We start from the raw sequence: 24,621 nt of genomic DNA on the forward strand, positions 1-24,621 counted from the left end.
TTGCCAGCGAGGAGTGGGAGGATGGTGTCTTAGTTGCCGCGCAGTGGGAGCCACAAGGGAGCGCCCGGCTTGGGCGTCTCCTCTGGCCGCTACGCGGAGGTCCCGGGTAGATGGCCAAGCGGGTTCCCACAAACAGATTGCGGAACTCGCACCTACCGGGTGAGGACACCCGAGAGCTGGAGACGTGGGGAGGTGAAACAAACTGACCGGGATTGAAGATCGGGCATAGAGATTCGTAATCGAAATAATCTGAGTCGTAGTCAGGCAGCCAGTCATACAAATCAAGGTCCTCATCAAAGTCCGAAAAATCAGAGTCCAAAAAAATACGAGGTGCTGGACGGGTCGTGGTCCGGACGTATTCAAAGCTCGCCGGCGGAGCGTATGACACAAAAGCGGAGGACGTCTTGGAGCCTACCCGGATCGGACAGGCTTGGTCCTCCGGCAGTCGGTCCTGGCAACACCGGGTCTTTCCTGCTGGGTCCTGTTTTGGCCAGATCGTTCTGTCACAACCCATCGGAACGAAGGTAGGACCCAAATGTAGGAGTACACGGGAGACGCAGATGTAAATCGGGAAAAACATTTATTATTCAATGGGCGGGGATCGGGCAGACAGTCAGGTGCAGCAGCGGTAGTTGGGACGTTGGGCGTAGAGACCAGGTCAGCGGGCAGGCAAGAGTTGGTACACGGGAGAACGATCAAAGCAGGGGAGGAGTATCAAGGGAGTCAGGCTTATGGGGTCGGTCGGAGAACAGGCGAAGGTCGGTAAACACTGGTTAACGATCAGGGATACGAGAGTGCTGCAACGGGGCAGGAACCTCAACGATCTGGCGGCGGACCAGTCGTCAACGAGTCTTATAAGTACCAGGCGTAATCAGCCGAAACAGTGTGTGGCGACTCATTGGCTGGCCACGCCCAGCCTGGGCAGGATGCCAGGAGCATGACAGTTATTAAACAAGTGCAAGCAGTAGGAGAAAAACATAAAACACAAATTTGTCATTTCTATAACTTCAATCTCCATCCTTAGATGTATTCATTTTTTTCAAATTTTCTCTGTAACAAGTGAGGGTTTTACTTTTTAGCGGAACATCAAATAATGAATGTATTATACGTTCTAATTGCCCTTTAATATTGTAATGAACGGTTATATGTTTATGCTTGTGTGTTGCTGATGGTGAGGGGGGAGTGTTCTGTTGTACTTATCGGATTTCATTTCAAGGGGATTTGAATGCATCACTCCACACATTGTGGAGAAAACAGATTCACGTGAGGTAGCTCGTAGTTCACCTTGCTCCATTCCATTTATTCAATTTATATTAATTTCAGGCGACGTGGTTAGAGGGTCTGTCTCACAGTTGTGGGGTCTGGGGTTCAAATACTGGCCCACCTCTGTGGAGTGTCTATGTTCTTCACTGGGTGGATTTTCTCCGAGCACTCTGGGTTCTTTCCACTTGCCAAAAACATGCATTTTAGGTTAATTGACAAATCTTAATTGCCTGTTGGTATGAATGTGAGTCGACGAAACTCGCGCCAAAATTATCCAGCTCCGAATGGATAATTTTGGCGCGAGCTTCGTAAATCTGAAAAAAATGCCCATGTCTCATTTTGAAAACAAACTCTTCATTTGCTAACCCCACCCAACAGGTGGACTGGGTCTGGACTAGGATTACAAATACTCTGGAGCATATCCCATCTGGTTTTGGCGAAAGGTGTCGTACCCCCTTAACTGGTCACCAACCAATCATAGGCCACACACGGACAACCGTGGGCTCTCACATTTTAGTACATGTCAATAAATATGAATTTACTGTATATTGAATCACATAAAAAAAATATATCTCTATGATAAAATCCAGAATTGATTTCATTTTCAATAAGATTGACTGGGTGTAAGTAAGTACAATATTTTAATAGTATTAGAAACTAGATTTTGCCATTAAATATCACTCTAAAACAATCAGGCAGGATTATTGATATGTCGTTAAAATAGCTTGGCCGTGAGAACTACCACCATCTGGACCGCAATGAAGAAAAATCAAATTATATTAAGCCTTAATCACCCTTTATTGTCACCTTCATTTCTTTTCATTGTCTCTTCATTGGATTAAAGAATCAATTCATCACTTAAGGGTGGAGAGTCGCAGCTTCGTGATTTCACCTCTGCAGTGTTCCCCCCACCATTATTCCGCCACCTCAATCAGAGGATGAACAGAGGCCTAGTGAAGATGGGCAGCGTCTAGGAGGACTGCAGAAGGAGGTAATTTTTGCTGTCTCACCTCAGCGCTTTCCTCATTCTAGTCTGATTAGCTCCAATAATGTATCTCAGACTTTTTCAGCTGTACAAAAAGGACACGAGAGTGAAAGGGCTTGAGTGAGAGGGCCATGATGGGGAAGAATACATCCTTTCACTCACAGCCCTTCCACGTCATTAATCTTTCTTTTCTTACCACCGTCTTGGGAATTTTATGATGGCAGTGGTCTACGGTGATTATGATGGTCATTGTGTTTAGAAGTATTTCTCAACACAAGCCTCTATTATAGGGGGATGGCTTTCAAAATGTAAAATGCCTGCATTTTTTCTGGCAAGTGCTCAAAATGAAGATTTTAAATTGACGTTTCACGTGTTAGAGTCATCCATGTTAGCCCAAATGGTCAATAAAAAATTGCCCAAAACTAAAAGTAAATAAATAAATTCACTGTACCTGCTTTTACCTTTATATTAAGAGTTACTGTAGGTGCAGTAGTACGTGCAACAAAATTTTTAGGATGTTGCCTTTATCCAGTATAATATTGCAAGGGATCGAAGTGTATATTAAACTTTTAAGGACAGTCAAGAAGAGAGTGACAAAACCAGAAATTCTTATTACATTATACAACCTAAAAACAAAAGACAGAGTACACTTTAAATTGGAGTGAATCTCGTGTTTTTTTCAAAGTATACAAAATAAATAAAAATAAAGTAAAAAATACAGTACATTGAGAAATGTTGACCATGTATCTAGAAGAAAATTGCTGATATTGGTGAATTGCCTCCACTGCATTGTTTTAAATGGCATAATAATCCCTCTCGGATATCTTGCAGCGATTCATAAAAAACGTATATTAACGGATCAATTTAATTTGCTATTTCCACCGTTATACCCACCGTTCTCCCACACAACTTCTCAGATTAGCCAATGACAATCAAGCTTTTCCTTCAGGTCAGACAAAAGCTTTTGACATGCTCATTAAGTTGCAGAGATGCCATTACGACGCTCAACAGCCTTTCTGTCACAATTCTCACACACAATTAGTTACACGTCCAGCCCTCACAATGATAATTGTTGCTCTCCTCCCCTCACTCGGTTATTTATTTCAATGCCTCCTCCTTTCCCCTCATTTGGTCCCTCGGGGGGGGGGGGGGGTGCAGAGCACTACATTTAGCCTGTCAAAGTTGTTTTGCGGAAACCTTTCAGTTTTAGTTTCAGAGCCCTGGATGTAGATGTGCACAGAACCAAATAAAATCCTAAGGGCCCTATTTGAATAGTGTGGGGAAGAACTACAGGGCAAAATGTGATTATACAATGTTTTTAATGATTACAAGTAAATGAGCTATGGATATAATGAAACACAAGGCAGAAGCACTAGTCCGAATCCTAACTATGTACAGATAGTCGGAAATTCATTGCTTTCTTTGACAATATACCTATTTTAATGACAGCATTTTGCAGCATCTGAATATAATTTGACAGGCGTGGTATTCATTTTTCCTAAATGAACAAATATTTCCCTTTTTTTCCAGCAATCAGAACAAAAGACAACAAAGCAAAATGGTCTGGCATCCACTCAAATCAAAGTTCCTAGGGGACACATTTGGAAGCTGTCTTGGGATTGCATCACCTTGCAGTAAAGTATTAATCAATATTAAAGTCTGGAATTTTTATTTTCTTTATTTTTCTCTCAGCCACATCATGTGCAATTTCTGGGGCATTCCGACATCGGTGCACCCACAGTTGCTATTGATAAACGCATGTAAAGAATAGTTTATAAATGATACGGTCAAAAAAAAGAGTCAAAATCATTTCTTCACCACTCATGACTATCCTGCATTTGTCTACCCGTGTTTTTAGAAGTAATATTATTTGTTTTCATAAATGTTTGCATAAAACACAGTTCTAAGGACCCAGGTTCGATCCCGGCCCTGCCTGTGTGGAGTTTGCATGTTCTCCCCATGCCTGCGTGGATTTTCCTCGGGCTCTCCGGTTTCCCCCCCACATCCCAAAAACATGCAACATTAATTGGACACTCTAAATTGCCCCTAGGTGTGACCCTGAGTGCGGCTGTTTGTCTCGATGTGCCTTGCAATTGGCTGGCAACCATTCAGGGTGTACCTGCCAGTTGACAGCTGGGATAGGCTCCAACTCCTCCCCGCAAACCTTGTGAGGATAAGCGGCAAAGAAAATGGATGGATTGATGGATGGATAGATGAAATTGGAATTATTTGTCTATGTCTCGTTAGTCTCAGGATTTTCTATGTTATGCTCTCCTTAGTCCGCTGTTCACTTTCTCTCCTTTGATTCCTTCCAAGCTGTCTCTTATTTGGGCTTTTTTTTTGTTTTGTTTTTTTGTATTTATGGAGTTCCTTGGTTTGATCCATACTTGATATACTTGATGTACACACTTGATTTTCCCTGTGTCATGTGTTAAGTTGACTTCTCTGTTTTTTTGTTCCAACTGTGACTTTTAATCTTATCTCTAAGTATTCCAATATTCCTGATTGGCCATGATGTAACTGACTAGCAATATTAACGTTATAACACAGTAATATTGGTTGACATTAAACATTAATTCAGCAGGATGCTGTAAAAGAATTACATTGCAGGTATCATATATTTGTCTCTGATAATCACATTACCATAATCTTGTGCATTCAGTGAGATGTGACATGATTCTGTGTTTCCATGTTGAACTGTGTTTTTTTGTTTTTTTTCTCCCAGTCCCGTGCTCTGGTGAATGGCTGGAGCCTCCTGCACACACCTGCATGGCGTGGAGCACTGGAGAGACTATTTACTTTTTTTCCCCCAAATGATTCAGGAGTTATACTCCTTTGTAGTTACTCTTTTAATATTCTTTCATTGTCAACACAAAGCTGATTTTTCAACATGCACAAGGTATGTGTGAAAAAGTTGGCAACAATTTCACATGTTCCATTACCACCACCTGCAGGACTGAAATATAGCTGCATAAAAAGTGTGAGCTTTATTAGTTTATATTTTCATTTATAAGCCTCACAGAATTCGTCAACAATAGTATCAAGTCTCTCAAAATGCACTATTTCATATACACTTTTTCACCCACAATTGTTGAGAAAAGGTGAATGTTATTTTTGACAGATGTATTCTATTTCTACAGTTTTTTAATAGTATGAGTGTTTTATATTTTTTTTCTCATCATAGCAAAGATCAGAACTAATTAAATAAAATAATAATCATTGAAGTCACCTCTTCAACTTGCTTCTCAAGTCATGCAAATTAATTTCTCTGACACTTACACGTGAGGCATTGTGTTGAAATGTATTACATCAACCTATGGCGTTTGACCAGCATCCACTGGCATCACTGACCCCCACATATCATCATCATCATCATCATGGACATGCAGAATGTGTGGTAGAGCTGCCGTCAGTGCGCGAGGCAAGAGTGTCACCTATGGGTGGATAAGGAGTCTACATATTACCTCATCAAAGCACTTTTGAGCTGCAGGACACAGTCGTACAGGTAAAATAAATAAATCAATACATACATACATAAATAAATAAATACATAAATCTAATTTCCATCTTGCAAAATACATTGCTCCATGACTTTGACACAGGGACTGAACATGTGAGATAAATGTGTAGAAATGTCCAATAACAACAACAACAAAAAAAAGTCTAATAAACACCCCAGTTAAATAGCAAATCATGTTTGTGAATAATCACTGTTTTTTCCGTTGCATGTGTCATCAGTGTAATTACAGAGCTGTTGTTGTCTGACACGGAGAAAAACATTATAATTTAGTTGGGGAAATAATCATTTGTAGCAATAATTGACACTACTGAAATGATTTTTCCTACTTTCCCTGCGGATCAAATGCGAATCAAAATATGAAGTATGAACGATGGCATGAACAGCAATGAGATGGGCATCTAATGAAAAGCATTTGGCAAGTGGGACAGTATTAGACATCCTCTCACTAATAAGTTCCTGTTCATTAGAGCATGCAGACTCGTTGCATCTTGTCTGTCTCCTCCGACTGACAGCCTTGACAGCCTGTCTTGTCAAATGGAAATTTCGGGCCGCATCCTGAAAACATTAAATCATTGTGTCACCAAGTATGTTGAAAGCTTTATTGGTAAATGGGTTGCCGTACTATGATGGAGTGGTGATGTAAGCCTCTTTTGACTTGTATTTAAAAATAGAAGCCATTGTCTAGAAGGCCAGCAATTTGATGACATTTGTGTGCGCGTGGATCACTGCCTGTTTGCTGACTCACAATGCGTGGAGTCAATGTGACAGACTTTGATCTCTCCCACACTGTCTCTCGCTGTTGATGAGCAACAGCGAAGCTCAGCAAGTCGCCTCAAGAAGCGCGGCAATCAATGAAATCATTTGGGGAAACATGACGCTCCCAGGAGTAATGGAGCCTAACTGTGGCTGTAATGGGTGCGGTATCACATTGCTGGCTGTATTCACTTCATAGCAAGAAAATGTAGTTCGACATTCATGCTGATGTGACAGCACATGGCTTGGTCCCACATTACAGGCAAATTTCCCTTATATAGATCCAGAGATGTACTGGGCCCGAAATTCAGCCTAGGCATTTAGATGGCGAGACCTCTGGTGTGCATAACCGAAAACCACGTTTTGTTTTTTTTTTTGTTCTTTCCTGTTCCATTTTCTTCCTTCTCCTTAACGTGCGGGTGACATCCCTATAAACATTCTAAGGTAGATATTGTAATGAAAAATACATATAACAGTATTCACTTCAGGGCAATATTACACTATTGTTTCGAGCCATATTCAGATGATATGCCATCACGGCCAAACCGCATCCCGTCCGATCCACTTCCGCAGCGGAGATGAGCCATCGCGGCTCATCGCAGCCGGCCGGTGTGGCTTATGAAGCAGCCGAGCGGTGCCGCTTTGTGTTCACAGTCGAGCCGGCGCGCTTCATGCTCGCACGCGACTGAGTAACGCATTCTCGGCTGGGTTCTTCAGAGCCGCCCCCGTCGAAAAGCCCGACGCGCAGCCTTCGCGGAAGATGTGACCGCCGACTGCGGCGCCTCAGCCGGTGTGGCTGAGTTTCAGCCTACCGTGCTATATAAGGAGGGGGTGGAGCCGAGCTATGTTGCAGGCTGAGTGAGACATTGTTGGCTGGGCGACGCGCACATCGACACATTTCATAGGCGGATCTTTTGTTACGTTATGAGAGAGACCGATTACCTGGTCCCCCCCAAACAATTATTTTTTTTAGTAGCTGTATGCGCACATCAACACATTTCATACGCGGATCTTTTGCTACGTTATGAGAGAGACTGATTACGTGGTCCACTCCAAACTATTTTTTTTTTTAGTAGCTGTATACACACCTACTTGTTATTTGCAACCCACGAAGCACTCGTCCTTTGCACCCGTGCAATCCATTTTTCACAACGAACGGGGTCTCCTTCAAACTTATGAAGGGTAATTCCATTCTCCCGAGTGTTCAAGCAATGTCCAGCAATGCAATGAGCCGGCATTTTGGCTAACACGAAGGAACAACGAGCTACCTTCGCGGAGGTAAAACTAATGGAAACAAACAAGTCCACGAGGGGGCGCCACTGTCCTTTACGTCACTTCCTGCTTCTTCTCAACAATAAATTAAATAATAAAGAGGATTTTCATGGCGGGAGTTACAAAAAGCTGTATACGTCAAAATCATGTTTTGTGGTGTGGAGACGACCCGGATAGGGTTTGTGTGCTGCTTAACGACATAAAATCAAGGGTCATCTCACATATTTAATTAGGATTTCATAACAGCAACACACTACATTTTTACACATTCAGTACAGGTTAAAAAATAAACAACACACTGTGTTATACTCACGTTTTGATTTTGTGGCATCCTGTTTTGTTTTTTTTCCCCCTGTGGGAGACAGCTGTTTGAGGCAGGACGGTGGAATGCTGCCTGACTGGTTAGCACATATGCCTTACTGTTCTTAAGACCCAGGTTCAAATCAGTCCTGACCTGTGTGGAGTTTGCGTGGGGTTCCCCAGGTATTCCAGTTTCCTCCTAAATACCCCAAAAGATGCATGGTAGGTTTATTGAACACTTTAAAGAGCCCGGAGGTGTGAATTTGAGTGAGAATGTGCACTGCACTTTGATGGCGACGATTTCAGGGTGTACCCCGCCTCTCACACGGAGAAAGCTGGGATAAGCTCCAGCACCCCTGTGACCTGTGTGAGGATAGGCAGTATGAAAAATGGATGGGTGAATGGATGGACAGCTCTTAGTATTTAATAATTGTTGTTTTATTACAACAGGCACAATCTGCCTTATGAAGTGAGATTTGGCAGTTCTTTGAAATTACGGTGTTGTTGAACATGATTAGCGTGTAGGAAAATGAGCTGTGGGCACACTTTTGGTTTACAATGAAAGCATGTTCAAAGATAGAGCAGAGAAACAAACTTCAAACTAATACAAAGAAAATATAAAAACTTTAGAAAACGTTTCTTCAGAATCCCCTCTTTCTGTACCTCACACTTAGAATACCTAAAAAGTACAAACTCCCATTACACAACTCAGTCCTGTTCAAAGTCACTTCAGTTTACAATACGGTTCTTGTGATCCCTCGAGTACAAAGGGGATTTGGAGGAACACAGTGCTACAGATCTGCTTAATATCTCATAAGATATCATAAGAAAACTAATCTATAATGTGGCAAAGTTCATTAAAATTATTTTTGTCGATCTCGTGATCAAGCCATTGAAGTACTTTCCTTCTCTCCTAATTTGTGTTCTATCAAAAATGTCTTATTCAGCCGGTACAATAACTCCATGCAGCTTATGTACATGTAAATAATTTGTTAACTGTAGTTTGTAGAGTAATTGTTGGTTTTAGTCATTGGTTTGCCCACACACTTCTAGCTGCATATTTTAACATTATTTTAGGATTTCACCTGTGGAAGTGCAATTTGGTGAGCTCATTCCTAGCAGTGGAGATTAGCTTCTAGTAGGTAAATACGACTGCTGTATTTTAGATTCACATCAGTAGTTAATCACTGGGTTTAATGTGCACATTCAGAGCTCTAAAACGCAACGCAATATTCAAAGCTCTATTTTCAATAATTATATTCAATAGTTGAAGTAACATTTTAAAAAGAAACTTAAATCACTCAATTTAACCATTTTTCATGAAATTGAAAACACAAACAAAGTGTACTTAATGACAACACAGGTCTTTCTTTTTCCCCCAAGTATTAAACATTATTTCAAGCAGTTATTTGGGGAATTCAATTTTGCCTCTGTGGAGTTGGATCGAGGCTGTTACACTAAATCTCTTCACAGTCATATGACTTTCTGCTTGACTGAGAGATAGCAAAGAAAGTGGGAGCCAAGCCAACAGGGAATATAAAAGTAGTAAGTTGTGCCAGGTGTGTGCGTCTATGCAAATATCTACCTGTGTAGATCATGAAAGGACAGCCAATTGGAGTAGCATAAGGAAGTTAAAAGGACAACATTTTCTTTGGAGTGACAAGTGCTTACAGTTAGCAATTCAAACGATTCACTCGTCTTACTGTAAACACCTTGTGCTCAGAGTATTTGGACTTTAATGATCATCATTCAACAAAGGTGGGAGTGAGACCTCTTGTGAGCCATCTTTGACCAATCTACTGCACTGGTAGGTTGCCAAAATATTGTTGGATATTATTACTGTAAATTTTAAATTATCCAGTGTCATTGTTTTTTGTTTGGGTTTTTGTTTGTCTGTTTTGATTACTTTTTTTGTGACTAGTAAAGTTAGAATATATTAGATGTCTAGATGCCTACCAGAATAAAGTCTGAAAAGTGTACCCTTTGACTAGAGTACTTAGATTTGTTAGTTTCTTTTATTGTTTTTACGATATCTATGGAAATATATTTCCTTTCAGTAGCTGAGGAACTTAGAGGCTCCATAGCTCAGTGGTTAGAACATTGGTTTGGTAAGCAAGGAGTCATGAGTTTGTATCTTACTGGGGCCTCTACTCCCCAAGAGGTGTTGTGTCAGGAAGGGCATCTGGCGTAAAAACTGTGGCAAACAATAGGAGTGTTCATCTGAGATGACATGCTGTGGCGACCCATAACGGGACAAGCTGAAAGAAAATTTACAGTAGCTAAGGAATTTCGAAAATGTTTTTTACATTTGGTGTTTACATAGACAAGAACAAGAATTTACAATATAATTGGTTGTACTTAAAAAGAAGTTGACAAAACAAACTTTTACCCTGTGAACACAAAATTCCCATGTCTGTCACATCGAGCATCACATCATTTAAATATTAAGTGTGCCTGAGATTAAACCCACAAGCATGTGAATATGTTGAAGAACTGTAAATTCAAACATTGCGGCTTCTGCCACACTGTATTCAGAAACTTGACAAAGTAACTTTAACCCTGGTTGTGTATTCAGAGACTTCTGTTACCACACTTAAGAGATAGTGAGAGAGAGAGAGAGAGAGAGAGAGAGAGAGAGAGAGAGAGAGACTCTCACATGGACATTCTACATACAGGATAGTATGCGGAATGTTCCACTTGCAGGCACATTTTGCAAAGAGTTTCTGAGTAGACTCATAACTAACGATCTTATTTGCCATGATAGATTGCCTTTTGGCAAAATTACAATCAGAGAGACCTGTGCTGGAACCTGATTTGCTAGATCAGTCTGTTTATGATGTGGTACCTGAAGGTGAGGCTTTTATGAAGGTGTGACCCAGATTCGAAGGGAGTAAGGGAAAGAAGAGACTCAACGGCATTGTTGTTCTCATCAGGTTGCCTAATTTATTTACGCTGTGATGAAACGGCATGCATAGTTAACACACAATTTCCACATAGTTTTGCATGTTAAATCAGAAGCAAATTTTGTTGAGATTGAATACAAAACATGTTTTTATTTGCCATTCACCCAACGCCATAATGGAAAAAGGTGTACAAATACAATGCATCAGGGGGCACTGAAAAAAAAAATCAACATATGACCACTTCAAAAAATAATGATCGTTGCTTTTATAATTAATTTAAAACATCTGAAAAATTGCCCTCTTTACAATCAAATTTGCAACAGGGGTTAAACACTTTTGACGGCATTAAGTTCTATTCTTACCTTTATGATAGTTTCACAACTTGACCTGGTTTTATTTTAATGGTGAATGTTGAAAGAGCAACATGTGCTCAATATCCAAATGCTACACTGCACTGGTATGAAATCAGGAGAATATTATTACTCTAATTGTAATGCTGTATTGCTTGCACTTCTCATATTTTTATTGCTGCCTATACAACCCACCAACCACTAACCCGATGTATGAAGAAAAATTCCAGGACTAGCATTGAATTGCTGACGTTTTGTTCCTGTTTGTATATTGATTACGTGACTTATTCAGTTTTAACTTTCTCTCTTGGTGAATACTTGCTAGGTGAAACTGGGTTGCAGCGATATGAGCATCACTTCTAATGCCACTTTGGACAGTCAGCTAATCACTAACCATTGGTCTTCAACCAACTATTTTCATCCTGATGGTGAGGCATATGACTAACAAGGGTATACCCATCTGTAATTCATTGGCATACTGTGTGTATGTGATGTTACAAAGACAATACCAAACATTTATTGTAACCTTAATATATTTTGTGCCTGTCCCCATTTCCAGTAATGATGTCTGGGTACACCGGTAGTCGCCTGTGGCCTCATGACTCACAGCCACAGTTCTGGAGTAAATATCAAGTGTGGGAGTGGCTGCAGCAGGTCATGGACATAAACCAAATTGATGCCTCCAACATCCCCTTTCAAAACTTTGACATGGATGGCCACCAGCTCTGCAACCTAACCTACCAGGACTTTGTCCATGCTGCAGGAAGCCTGGGTCCCATGCTCTTCCACAGCATAACGCAGCTTAAGTGGACGGGTGCGTGTGAAAATATTAAGTGGAGGTTAAAATAAAGTCACAGAGTACGAATGGTGTATACCTATCGAGACAACTAAATGTAAGAAGAGTCTATCAAAGAAAATGGACTTTAAGAACATAGCTACATTTAAAGGTCCCCTTCCATCAGAATCCCTTTTTTTCTACTGTTTTATGAACAACATAGTTCTAAATGAGTCTGTGACATGGTTTAAGGTTGACATCTATGTAGCCTTTGAACACCACAACCCCTCGCAAATGACATGATTTGAAATTGCTGACAGTGTGATTTAGTTTTATCAATTCTTGTATGTACATATATGTACATATACAGGCGGCACGGTGACCCAGCTGTAAAGTGTTGGCCTCACAGTTCTCAAGACCCGGGTTCAATCCCAGCCCACCTGTGTGGAGTTTGCATATTCTCCCAATGCCTGCATGGGTTTTCTCGTGGCACTCTGGTTTCCTCCCACATCCCAAAAACATGCAACATTACTTGGACACTCTAAATCGCCCCAAGGTGTAACTGTTGTTCATCTCTATGTGCCCTGCGGTTGGCTGGCAACCACTTCAGGGTGACCCCTGCCTCCTGGCCGTTGACAGCTAGGATAGGCTCCAGCACCCCCGCTACCTTTGTGAGGATAAGCAGCTAAGAACATGGACTGATGGATATACATATATTCATATTATACCTGACCATTTCCCCCCTCACTCAACTCAGCTGAACAGTGACGAGGCATTTCTGTGTTTCAACAACTGAATCTCAACCATTGCAGCGCCATTAAAGTACACTATTAGTATAAATATGTTGTTTTCCATTACTTGGCTATTAAAGTGATTTTTGACGCACTGTAGCGGTGCTGGATGAAGTGGAGAGGCTCGCAGACAGTGTCACAAGCGACATCATCCGGCCACTTCCAGTCTCATGAGTGGGAGCAAGGGATGAGCTTGTGTGTGTGTGTGTGTGTGTGTGTGTGTGTGTGCGGGGGGGGGGGGCACTTTTTTGTGTGTCAGCTAGCTCATCTTCTTGATTGGTGGGCCAGCAGTCCACAACTGCAGGAATTGCTGACAATGATGCCAATGTACCTCTTTGGCAGGGCCGATACCAACGCCCCACCCATGTCCTCTTCAGGGGTGGAGATGCCCGTTCGGTGTGTAGGCCATTGTGAGGCACAGTTCACGGGTGTTAACTGTTGCCAGTCGGTGGCTAAGATGTGAATTTGGCCTTGTGAGTGACACAGGAGACGGGGCTGTTTTGAGGGGGCTATTACCATCCATGTGAATAGCAGTGGCAGGACATGAGTGTGGTTCCTATTTCAGCCACCACGGTTCAATTGGAAGTTGCAAACAGAGTTAGTTGTAATTGCGAAACACAACACATAATGTATACTCGGACTATTCTAAATGTATGAATAACTCCATTCATGAAACTCATATGGGGGATTTGAGTTTGAATTAGGCATCAAACAATGACTGACTGTATCAAACAGATGCAGTGATATGTGTCAAGATGCGGGGTTCAAGGGTGGACCCAAATGCACGACTCCAGAGACAGCAGACAGTACAGAGGAAACCTTTATTCGGTCCGAGGTCTGAGATCAGGTAGACAGTCCAAACAATCCGCAGTACCAGTACGGATGGGCTTACGAGGGTGGTCAGTGGACAGGCGTGGGTCACCTTAAAGCGGAAGCGGGTGAAAAATAGGGCCCACCTGGCCTGACGGGCGTTCAACCTCTTCGCAGACTTCAGGTATTCAAGGTTCTTATGGTCCGTGAAGACAACAAACGGTACTTGCGAGCCTTCCAGCCAGTGCCGCCACTCCTCCAACGCGCTCTTGACCGCCAGCAGTTCCCAATCTCCCACGTTGTAGTTCCTCTCTGCCGGGGTCAACTTCCGAGACAGGAACGCGCACGGGTGGATCCTTCCGTCCCTGGGACTCCTCTGCGACAAGACTGCTCCGATTCCTGAATTCGATGCATCCACCTCCACCACAAACTGGTTATCTGGGTCCGGAACAATGAGAACGGGCGCAGGAGTGAAACTTGCCTTGAGCCTGCTGAAGGCCTCCTGGCAGGTCCCGGACCAGTCGAAGGTGGTATGTGGCGAGGTGAGCGAATGCAGAGGAGCGGCCACGGAACTGAAGTTCCTTATGAATTTCCTATAGAAATTGGCAAATCCCAAAAACCTCTGCACGTCCCTCCTGTTGGTGGGGGTAGGCCACTGCAGCACCGCGTCGACCTTCCCGGGGTCCATCCGTATCTCTCCCTAAGCCCAGGAAGGACACGGATGCCCGATGGAACTCACACTTATCCATATTCACGTACAATTGGTGCTGCTGCAGACGCCGGAGCACCTCTCTGACTTGTTGAATGTGAGAGGTTAGGTCTGTTGAAAAGATGAGAATGTCATCCAGGTATACAAAGACAGATCTGTTCAGGAACTCCCGAAGCACGTCGTTAATGAAGTTTTGAAAGACGGCCGGGGCGTTTGTCAGTCCAAAAGGCATCACAAGATACTCATAGTGCCCTGTGGGGGTGTTGAACGCCGTCTTCCACTCATCCCCTTCCCGAATCCGCACCAGATGGTAAGCGCTCCGCAAGTCGAGCTTGGTGAAGATCCGGGCTCCCTGGAGGAGTTTGAATGCTGTAGCGATCAGCGGCAAAGGGTACCTGTTCTTGACTGTGATGTCGTTCAGTCCTCGGTAGTCAACGCAGGGTCGCAGCGTGGAGTCCTTCTTCTTGACAAAAAAAAAAAAACTCCGGACCGGCTGGTGAGGATGAGGGGCAAATGAGTCCGGCTGCCAGCGAGTCCTCGATGTAGTCCCTCATGGCTTGATGCTCTGGTCCTGTTAACGAGAACAGTTTCCCTCTGGGAGGAGAGGTGCCTGGCAGGAGTTCAATTGCGCAGTCGTATGACCGATGTGGCGGCAGAGACTTTGCCTTAGATTCAGAGAATACCTCCCGTAGGTCATGGTAGCAGGAGGGCACCGCGGTCAGGTCCGGGGCAGTACTAGGTTCTGTTAGCCGAACCGGCGCGACTTGAATACCCCTGTCTTCCCGGACAGCGAAACAGCGACTGAGACAGTCCTCTCCCCAAGTCTTGATCTGACCCATGGTTCAATCTATGTGCGGATTATGTTCTTTGAGCCACAGGTTGCCCAAGATAATGTCGCTACTACGTGCGTTGAAGACATGGAAGCTAATACGCTCCGAGTGAGTGTCCGGAAAGCTCATACGTAGCGTCTGAGTGCGATGTGTAACCCGACTAAGGAACTTGCCGTTGGCAGCATAGGCGTGACGAAACCGTTGCGTGGGGAAGGTTGCTGCCCCCAGCTCTTCGACCACGCGGGGATTTTTCAGGTTTGCTTCCGACCCAGAATCTATGAAACCCGTCACAGTGCATGAACAGGAGTCCGTTCCCAAGGTGAGGTGAAGAAGGGACCTCCCTGACCCCGCCGCGGTGTACCGCACACTCACCGGAGTAGAGATCCTGATGTCAGAGTGCTCTGGTCGAGTCGGGCAGCGGGCGATCAAGTGTCCCAAACGCCCGCAGTAAAAACAGCATCCCTCTCGTCGCCGACGTAAGCGCTCCTCTGCTGAGCCGCCAAGCCCCTCCACTTGCATGGATTCCGATGAAGCCGACAACACGGGTGGCCGGGAAGCGGAAGCAACCGGACTGCGACTCTCCCTCTCCTCCTCCCTCAGGCCCTCCATCTGTCTCTGCACGGTGAGGCGCTGGTCCACCTTGAGGGCCAATGCGATGAGGGAGTTAAGCGAAGGCGGAAGATCCATGACAACGAGGTGGCCACGGATCTGTGGGGACAGTCCCTCGTAAAACGCGTCATGGAGGGCTTCCTCATTCCAACGGCTCTCGGCAGCCCGAATCCGGAACTCAATGGCGTAGTCGGACACGCGGCAACGTCCCTGGCGAATTGTCATGAGCGAGGACGCCGCCTGGCGTTCCGGAGCCGCGTACTGGAACACCTGGGTGAGCGCGCAGACGAAGCTCGCCCATGAGCGGCAGGTCTCCGAGTTACGGCTCCACTCGGCGGTGGCCCATGCCTCCGCCCTCCCTGTCATGTGGGAAATGACGAAGGCGATCCGGGAGCGGTCCGTGGGAAAAGCGGACGCTTGCAGCTCAAAGTGGAGATTGCACTGCGCCAGGAAGGGCTTGACGTTACCGGAGTCGCCTGAGAACCGCTCTGATCGAGAGAGCGGAATGATGGCGGCACGGGGAGGCACAGGAGCGGCCGCGCTAGCTTGGGAGGCTAGCCACGGCTCCAGCTGGGCGCAGAGCTCCTGGATCTGGTGAGTCATACCCTGGAGAGCAGCCTCTTGCTCACCCAGGCGTTTGCCCTGCACTTGCAGCGCACGGCGAATGGCTTCAGAGTCAGCTGGGTCCATGTTCTGGCTATATCGTTCTGTCACGATGCGGGGCTCAAGGGTGGACCCAAATGCACGACTCCAGAGACAGCAGACAGTACAGAGGAAACCTTTATTCGGTCCGAGGTCTGAGATCAGGTAGACAGTCCAAACAATCCGCAGTACCAGTACGGATGGGCTTACGAGGATGGTCAGTAGACATGCGTGGGTCGGTGCACGGAGATCAGAAGTCAGGAAAGCAGGAGTGCGGGAACGAGTCATCAAGAGCAACGATCTAGCAGAGTATTAGTCGTACCCCGGGTCCTATATGTACTGGGTCTAATCAGTGTTCATGAGGCGCAGGTGTGCACCTTCTGATTAGCTGGCCACGCCCAGCCCGGGCTGGAATCCAGGAGCATGACAATATGGACCAATGAGCGACTCAAAGCTCATTGACATGTCAAACAATAATGAGAAATCCTACTTTCAAATGCCAGATGCAAAAAAATAATTAGGATCGCTTGGAAAAAAGGACAAACTGTATATGGCATTTCCAACCAAAATTACCATGCAGATCTGATAAAAGGAAATCAAATATGATCAAAATTAAATAATACAACGGGGAAGAAATGGGATCTTTAAGTGAACCAACAGTCTAGTAAATCCCGGATATTTTTGATATACATTTAAACTTGACTTGCATACTGTCTTGTGAAAATCCATCCATCCATCCATTTTCTGAAGCACTTATCCTCACAAGGGTCACAGGAGTGCTGGAGCCTATCCCAGTTATCTACAGGGATGATGTGAGGTACACCCTGAACTGGTTGCCAGCCAATCACAGGGCACATAGAGACAAACAACTATTTCCACTCACAGTTACACTTAAGGGCAATTTAGAGTCTCCAATTAAAGTCTGTTTTCATCAGCGACATTTCGAAACACATTCAATGATCTACCAAGACATGCAACAGGAACACAATGGTTTGTTGTTCTCTTTGGCACTGGGGACGAGCTGTTTCGTTTTGGACAAACATACCATCTGATAAACCAAGTATTGTTTCATGACAATTTACAGTACAGTATACAGTGACAGTAGTATGGCAAACAATATTTTTCATATTTGAAATTGAAATCAAATTTCCATTGACCTAATACATGAAGGATTCATACTAGAGTTGCTTAGTAATTTTATGTTTTGTGCGGAAGAATAAAATCCGTTTTTAAAATGCAAAATACATGTCTGACTTTCATAACATTGTACACCGAGTGATAAAAGAAGTTCTCATTCCAGTCAAGCCTTTGCACTCATTTTCTTTTTTTCTCCTCCTCTCATCCATGTGCAGAATATCATGTGGATATTGGTCAACTGGAGCTAAGACCAGAATGTAAGAAATTACATTTTGCCAGAAGACAAATTGCAATTCATTAATTATATACTATTGGTCTATCTAATTTTTTATATATTTTTTCCAGTAGACATTTCCTGTCCATTTTCAGAAGTCAGCTATCCACAAACAGGTACAGTGAACATATCAGTTGGATGTTGGATTTTGCTTTTTATTAAAGTAGTTACCGATGCATATTATGGTATGTTATTTTTTTTCCTATGTTGACGTAGAAGTCTATGACTCATCGATTCACTCTCATGTTCCAGCTGTTTCGCCTACCCCTTCCAGCCCCGGTCAGGAATTTAAAATAATGTACTCTAAATACTGTGAGAATACATTATTTTGTGTATGTACCAACATAGTGATACATACTAAAATATTGTATAAAAGAATGATTCACTTAATCTCTGTTTCTCAGAAATCAAAATGTCCTACAGTCGTCAACATCAGCTCAAAAAACACAGTAAGGGGAAAAAAAAACAAGTTCACAGAAACAAAGGTATTGGGACAATTCTTAAAACGTTAATTCATTCTTGGTTGAATTCTTTAGATCACATCAAACTCAAGGACAAGACTGGTGTGATGGTCTGAGCGCTCCTGGTGCTGAAAAGTCTTCCTGTGATTAATGCGCACGCGCGTACATTAATGTGCATGCACGTATATTTTGTAAAGTTCCGGCCAGTCTGAAACATCTGCATCTATGCTTCAATGTGTGCCATTCGACAACTTGTCGCCGTGTGTTCATGTTCGCAATGGACGTCCCAGAAAGACAAACACAGCGAACATACAGATACGTGTATACTTTTGTTTTAAGGTTAGGGTTACAGTTAGGATATAAACATATGTTTGCTTACTCTATGTAGAAGAAGGGGAATTATGAGAGCGGGAGATTTCCCAGTAACTGTCTACTACGTACCCAGAGTTCCTCTGTTAGTAACACATGCACATTAATCACAAGTGGAATTTTCAGCACGGGGGAGCACTCACACCGTCACACCGGCCTGTCACATTATTTTGTGAGGCCCATGTCCAGAGCTTAAAATAGCAATGATTATCTCAAAAGAATAGATTTTTATTCATATAGCCTCAATATTATTGCATCATTTACGTCATATCTCCAGGTCAGGGATGAGATTCTGCCACAGGTAGAAAAGTTCAAGTATCTTGGGGTCTTGTTCACAAGTGAGAGTAGAATAGAACAAGTGATCAGGAAGTTCATTTGTGCAGGGCCTGCTGTGATGCAGATTCTGTTGCATTCTGTTGTGGTGAAGAAAGAGCGGAACCATTAGGCGAAGTTCTAAATGTACCTGTAGATATACGTTCCCACCCTCACCTGTAGTCATGACCTGAAGCTCATGACCAAAAGAACTAAGGCAGCCTTCTTATGCATGGGGTGGCTCTCCCCACTGTGTGGAGTTTGCATGTTCTCCCTGTCCCTGCATGGTCGTTTCTCCGGGCACTCCGGTTTCCTCCCACATCCCAAAAACATGAAACATTAAGTGGACACTGTAAATTGCCCCTAGGTGTGATTGTGAGTGCGGCTGTTTGTCTTGATGTGGCCTGCGATTGGCTGGCAATCAGTTCAGAGTCTACCCCGTTTCCTGCCTGTTGACAGCTGGGATAGGCTCCGGTACTCCCCGCGACCCTTGTGGGGATAAGCGGCTAAGAAAATGGATGGATGGATGGTTGGAAGGACAGATGGATGGATGAGCCTCTGAGGTCCGCCATAAGTAATGTGGCACATGATTAAAATTAGGTTGACACCAATGCTTTTAACCCTTTAGTTAGCCCTCAAGCTTTCTCCATCAGTTTACCAAAACATATTCAGTATATAAGTCACTGGTGGTGTAGTGGTACACTTGCCTGACTTTGTTGCAGCAGCGTAGGTTCAGTTCTCACTCGGTGTCGATGTGACTGTGAGTGTGAGTGCGAATGGTGCCTATATGTGCCCAGTTACTGATTAGTGAGCAGTTCAGGGTGTAGTCCTTCTTTCGCCTGAAGTCAGCTGGGATAGGCTCCAGTACCCCGTGACCCTGATCAGGATAAGTGGAATTGAAAACTGATGGATGGATGTTCAGTATATAAGTTAGTGGTAACAGTTTGTGGAAGGCCTCTTTTTGTCATGCTCAATAATTGCAGCTTTCGGTGAATTTTGATGTCATCACCCCCCACTAGGAACCTAAACTAGAAGAGAGTCAGAGCGTGTTCTGAGATCAAACAATAGTATGACCTCTGACACCATTTTTGCTCTGCTGGATGATTAGAAAAATTCATCCCACAGACAGATTCCAGAAAATTCTTCCTGTTACAGCAATTGTAAATACTCTTCCATTTTCTTTTGTTTAATGGTTGGATGTCCCAATACATTTGTCTCTGTTTGTTTTAGTTTTTTAATTCAAGATTTTGCAAACTTTATGAATGCAATTCCACTCCCCTTATTCAATCTTCATTTTTCTCAAACAGATCCGAGGGGGACCCATTTGTGGGAATTCATCAGAGACATTCTACTGCATCCTGAAAGCAACCCAGGACTGATCAAATGGGAGGACAGGGCAGAAGGAGTATTTCGCTTCCTTAAATCTGAAGAAGTGGCACAGTTGTGGGGCAAGAAGAAGAACAACAGCAGCATGACCTATGAAAAGCTGAGTCGGGCAATGAGGTACAGCATCACAGCTAACACAGACAAACAAGTTATAATTGTTTCGACAGGTTTTAGTAAGTTGTCAATACACGGCTGACTGAATAGTTTAATTTAAATTAAAATTAATAGCTAACGGATGGTTCATCCCAAAGTTGTAAATAACATTTAACACTGTTCAATACTATTTTTCTTAAATCAGAAGATAATCTGAAAAATGTCCTCATATATCATGACCCTATTTGATCTTTTATTGTTCTTAATCCTAATTTAAATTATTGTTGATTTGAGCTACAGATCTACATTCAAAATATTTGAATGAGTGATTTTAATTTAAATGTAGGCTAAACCATCCATCCATCCATTCTCAATACCACTTGTTCTGTTCAGGGTCAGGGGGCAGTCAAACCTATCCAGGTGACCTGGGGTGAAAGGCTGGCTACACCTTGACTGGTCGCCAGGGCAATCACAGGGCACATTTAGACACAGACAACCATTTGCACTCTCATTCACACGGTCAATGAGTGAGAAGTGAACCCACACTGCCTGCACCAAAGTCAAGTGACTGTACCACTACACTATCAGTGACATTAGGCTGAACCACTAGAGGTAAAAAATTCTGCCAGTATTTTTTCTGTGAGACTAGTAACTTTTGATTTTCCTGCACCCCGCCCGAAAACACTTCTGTTGCATGCTTTTTTTGAGCAATGCTGACAAAATAAAAACTATTTATTCACTATGTATCAAAATTGTCTCCAATCCATAATAAAGTGGAATCTCAGTTCATGAACAACCCTGTGCATGAAATAATTTAGTTACAAATATTGCTTCATGGCATGGTGGTGCAGCTGTAGAGGGTTGGCCTCACAGTTCTCAGGACTGGAGTTCAAATCCTGCCCCCGCCTGTGTGGAGTTTCCGTGTTCTCCCTATGACTGCGTGGGGTTTTCACCGGGCACTCTGGTTTCCTCCCAAATCCCAAAAACATGCATTAATTGGAGACTCTAAATCGCTCATAAGTGTGATTGTGAGTGCGAAAGTTGTCTGTCTCCATGTGCCCTGCGATTGGCTGGCAACCAGGTCAGGGTGTACCCTGCCTCCTGCCCGATGACAGCTAGGATTGGCTACAGCACTTCCGTGAACCTCATGAGGATAAGTGGCTCAGAAAATGGAAAGATGGATATTGCTTCATTTTATGAACTGTGCTTCGATTCATTAATAGTCACTGCACCCGCGCAGAATGCTCAATTGTGTTTTCTCCCACATAGCATGAACGTTATTTGCACCATGCATCACACATTTCACATCAAGATACAAGCATGTATCGTGTTGGTTTTTACCTGAAATAACCCCTAGATTACCCCACAGTATACCATACTGTACATCAGAGGTCTCAAATTTGCAGCCCGGTGGCCTGTGAGGCGATATCTTCCACCACCACCCCACTTGACATCAAGGTTTTAATGCGGTTCATGTGTTTTTGCCAAGTCGTTGTCCTCCGTGTTTATCCTAAGTGAATGGGCAAAGTTAGTCACTTAGTTGAAACGTAATTCCAAAGAGGCACCAAGGGGAAGTAAAATATATCCCACGGAAAGCCAGACGAGTGTTATATGGACAGAGAAGGCTGTGACATTCAAGAAATACAGCATCAGATGTAATATGTCATAGAGATATGCATCAAGAAAAGGAGAGAGGACAGGTCAACATTCTTGCTCAGAACTGTTACTTGTACCTCTGCTTTTTTGAATGCTTGAAACCCTTTTTGGAGAATACTTAATGTGGCCCGGATTCACCGAGACTTTAACTCGAGCAGTGCTCGGATGAGTTGAGTTTGGAACTGTTGCTGTATTTCATTCCTTTGCTGAAACATGCTTTGTCCCTGAAAAGCTATTATTGTTAGAGATCACGTGATACGACATGGCAGTTTTGATTGGTGGTTACATCTGAGACATTGCGACATAATTGAACAGGGGCAAAAAAAAAAAGAAAAGACAAACAGTGCGCTACGGTCAGCCGCTCATGAAAACTGGTGGCAGAGTTGAGTCTATTTGGTTGCGTTGCTGGGTGTGCGGAATGCCTTAATGTCACCTAATTTTAACCTTTTTTTTTTCCAACCTGTTCCGTTCAGCTGTTAGCTGAAGCAGAATGGGTGAATTTGTACCCCTTTCCTGCGATTGGCTGTCAACCAGTTCAGGGTGTATCCCTTCTCCTGCCCGTTGACAGCTGGGATAGGCTCCAGCACTCCCTGCGACCCTCGTGAGGACAAGCAGCAAAGAAAATGGATAGATGGATGTATCCCTTTCAAGCCAGAACAAGTTTATTGGGAACCACTTGATTTTTTTTTATTCTGCCACTATGTTTCTTTGTATTATGATGGGTATTTATTTAAAATTTCATTTGGACAGAGCAAAACTAAGAAGAGGACAATGTAAGATAGGTCAGGATCGGGAAAAGACGATAAGGGAGCAGGACAAGGCTAGTGAACCTGGCTGCATATCTGGAGTGTGATGAGAGTGCTTCAGAATTTTCTCAACACTGTACTAAACAGATAACTCTTTATTATGTATATAATGTACAGTATAATCTGTGTAAAATATGAAGAGGAGAAAAATGAGTATAAACTTTTAAAACAAAGGGAAAAATAAAAATGTAATAAAAACAGCATACAGTGCAGGACAGATAATTTTAAAGAGAAAATGTTCTAAAAACGAAAAGAAATTAAATAACGAGGACTTAAAGCAGACTTGCCCGGACTTTTAACCTGGATTTAAAAACATTCCCGATTGGGGCTGATGTTCACCTCTGTTGGCAACTTCTTCCGTTTGTGTGCAGCATAACACCTGCACGTGATTCGATGTTTGCGTCAGATGTTGAACAGGAAGTTTGACTTTTGACTGTGAAAGCGCAAAACCTATGGTCTGACAGGTAGCTTTGATTACAGGAGATGCTGTTTTTTTATTCAATTTTAAAAATAAAATAAAAGATCCAAAAGTGATCAGAATACAATCAACTAACTGATTAAATGAATTCAAGTGATACTGTTGTTAATTATTCTGTAATCCACTTGCAGATTCATTATTTTTCTGTTTGTTTTGTTTTGTTTTCTGTCACAGATATTACTACAAAAGAGAAATCCTAGAACGAGTAGACGGACGCAGACTGGTGTACAAATTTGGTAGGAACGCCAAAGGATGGAAAGAGTCTGAGAAATAAGATTTTCATTCTTTTTTTTATAGACTTGAACAAGGTATGATTTTCATTGATAACATGGGTTATGTTGGGATCTATCTGAAACTCTATGACATTGAACTTTTGCAGAAACTGCAGTGGAAGTTGTTTACGTGAGTAAATTAACAGACGTTGCATATAAAAGACATAATGTTGTCTAATGATGGATCAAGTTGTCCAAAATGAAGACATGTTGATACAAGTCATATGGCTAAAAGTACACATAAGACCACTCACTCTAGATGTATGGAGTGAGAATCAGTTTTTCAAAAAAGAACGCTGAAGACAATATTGTTCTATATAAACATGCTGTAATTTAACTTCTTATCTTATTTGGCATGTACAGTAGCAGTTCATGGAGTGTTTTTACTGTATGTGAATGTGTTTTTAAAATTTGATACAAATAAAGTTAATCATTCCTTTTTATTTTTCTGAAAGTAATGGGTATATGGTGGAAAAAGACAAATCACTTCATTCATTCTTGTCTACCTTGTAATATGTGAATGAATCCACAGGCATGCATCTATAACTGTATGACTGAAGCTTATAGAGTTTGGCTCGATAACTACGGTTCAATTGTGACAGCAGGTCATCTCTACTACGGTGTTGCTTCCACTGGCAGCCAACAAGATAATAGTAAAATCAACACAAGCTAGTGCTGTTCTCACATGCAAATAATAATCTTGACTCTGATTTATCTGTCTTTCATAACCCTTCATTTGTATAGTGGGCTTTTGATTGGCACCTTATTTTATTAACTGACTGCTTTACATCTAGACAATAATGTGACTTTTGCTACATGGTCCTGCCCGCAGGAGTTCCTCCATACATTTCTAGAGGCCTACCGC

The 24,621-nt window shown here is 43.0% G+C and overlaps 1 protein-coding gene and 1 long non-coding RNA gene across 5 annotated transcripts; both read left to right on the plus strand.

The window, feature by feature from the left end:
- Positions 1–2,136: 2,136 nt before the first annotated feature.
- LOC133502624 (uncharacterized) lies at positions 2,137–5,472 on the plus strand. The gene is made up of 3 exons (XR_009795518.1): positions 2,137–2,254; positions 3,779–3,882; positions 4,974–5,472. It is a non-coding gene; the product is annotated as an uncharacterized LOC133502624 (long non-coding RNA).
- Positions 5,473–5,746: 274 nt separating this feature from the next.
- ehf (ets homologous factor) lies at positions 5,747–24,045 on the plus strand. 4 transcript variants are annotated; one of them, XM_061823639.1, is made up of 9 exons: positions 5,747–5,753; positions 11,672–11,774; positions 11,906–12,160; positions 17,865–17,906; positions 17,995–18,039; positions 18,140–18,202; positions 18,328–18,372; positions 20,373–20,568; positions 23,659–24,045. In XM_061823639.1, the coding sequence occupies exons 2-9, from the start codon at positions 11,693–11,695 to the stop codon at positions 23,756–23,758; spliced, it is 828 nt and encodes a 275-aa protein (XP_061679623.1). In that variant the 5' UTR covers positions 5,747–5,753; positions 11,672–11,692; the 3' UTR covers positions 23,759–24,045. The 4 variants fall into 4 exon arrangements, with proteins under 4 accessions (XP_061679623.1, XP_061679622.1, XP_061679624.1 ...); XM_061823638.1 differs by lacking the exon at positions 5,747–5,753 and adding an exon at positions 9,827–9,900; XM_061823640.1 differs by lacking the exon at positions 5,747–5,753 and adding an exon at positions 9,827–9,900 and having other exon boundaries at positions 17,998–18,039.
- The last annotated feature ends 576 nt before the right edge of the window (positions 24,046–24,621 follow it).

This window comes from Syngnathoides biaculeatus, chromosome 6 (genome assembly GCF_019802595.1).
Source record: "Syngnathoides biaculeatus isolate LvHL_M chromosome 6, ASM1980259v1, whole genome shotgun sequence".
Taxonomy (NCBI): domain Eukaryota; kingdom Metazoa; phylum Chordata; class Actinopteri; order Syngnathiformes; family Syngnathidae; genus Syngnathoides; species Syngnathoides biaculeatus.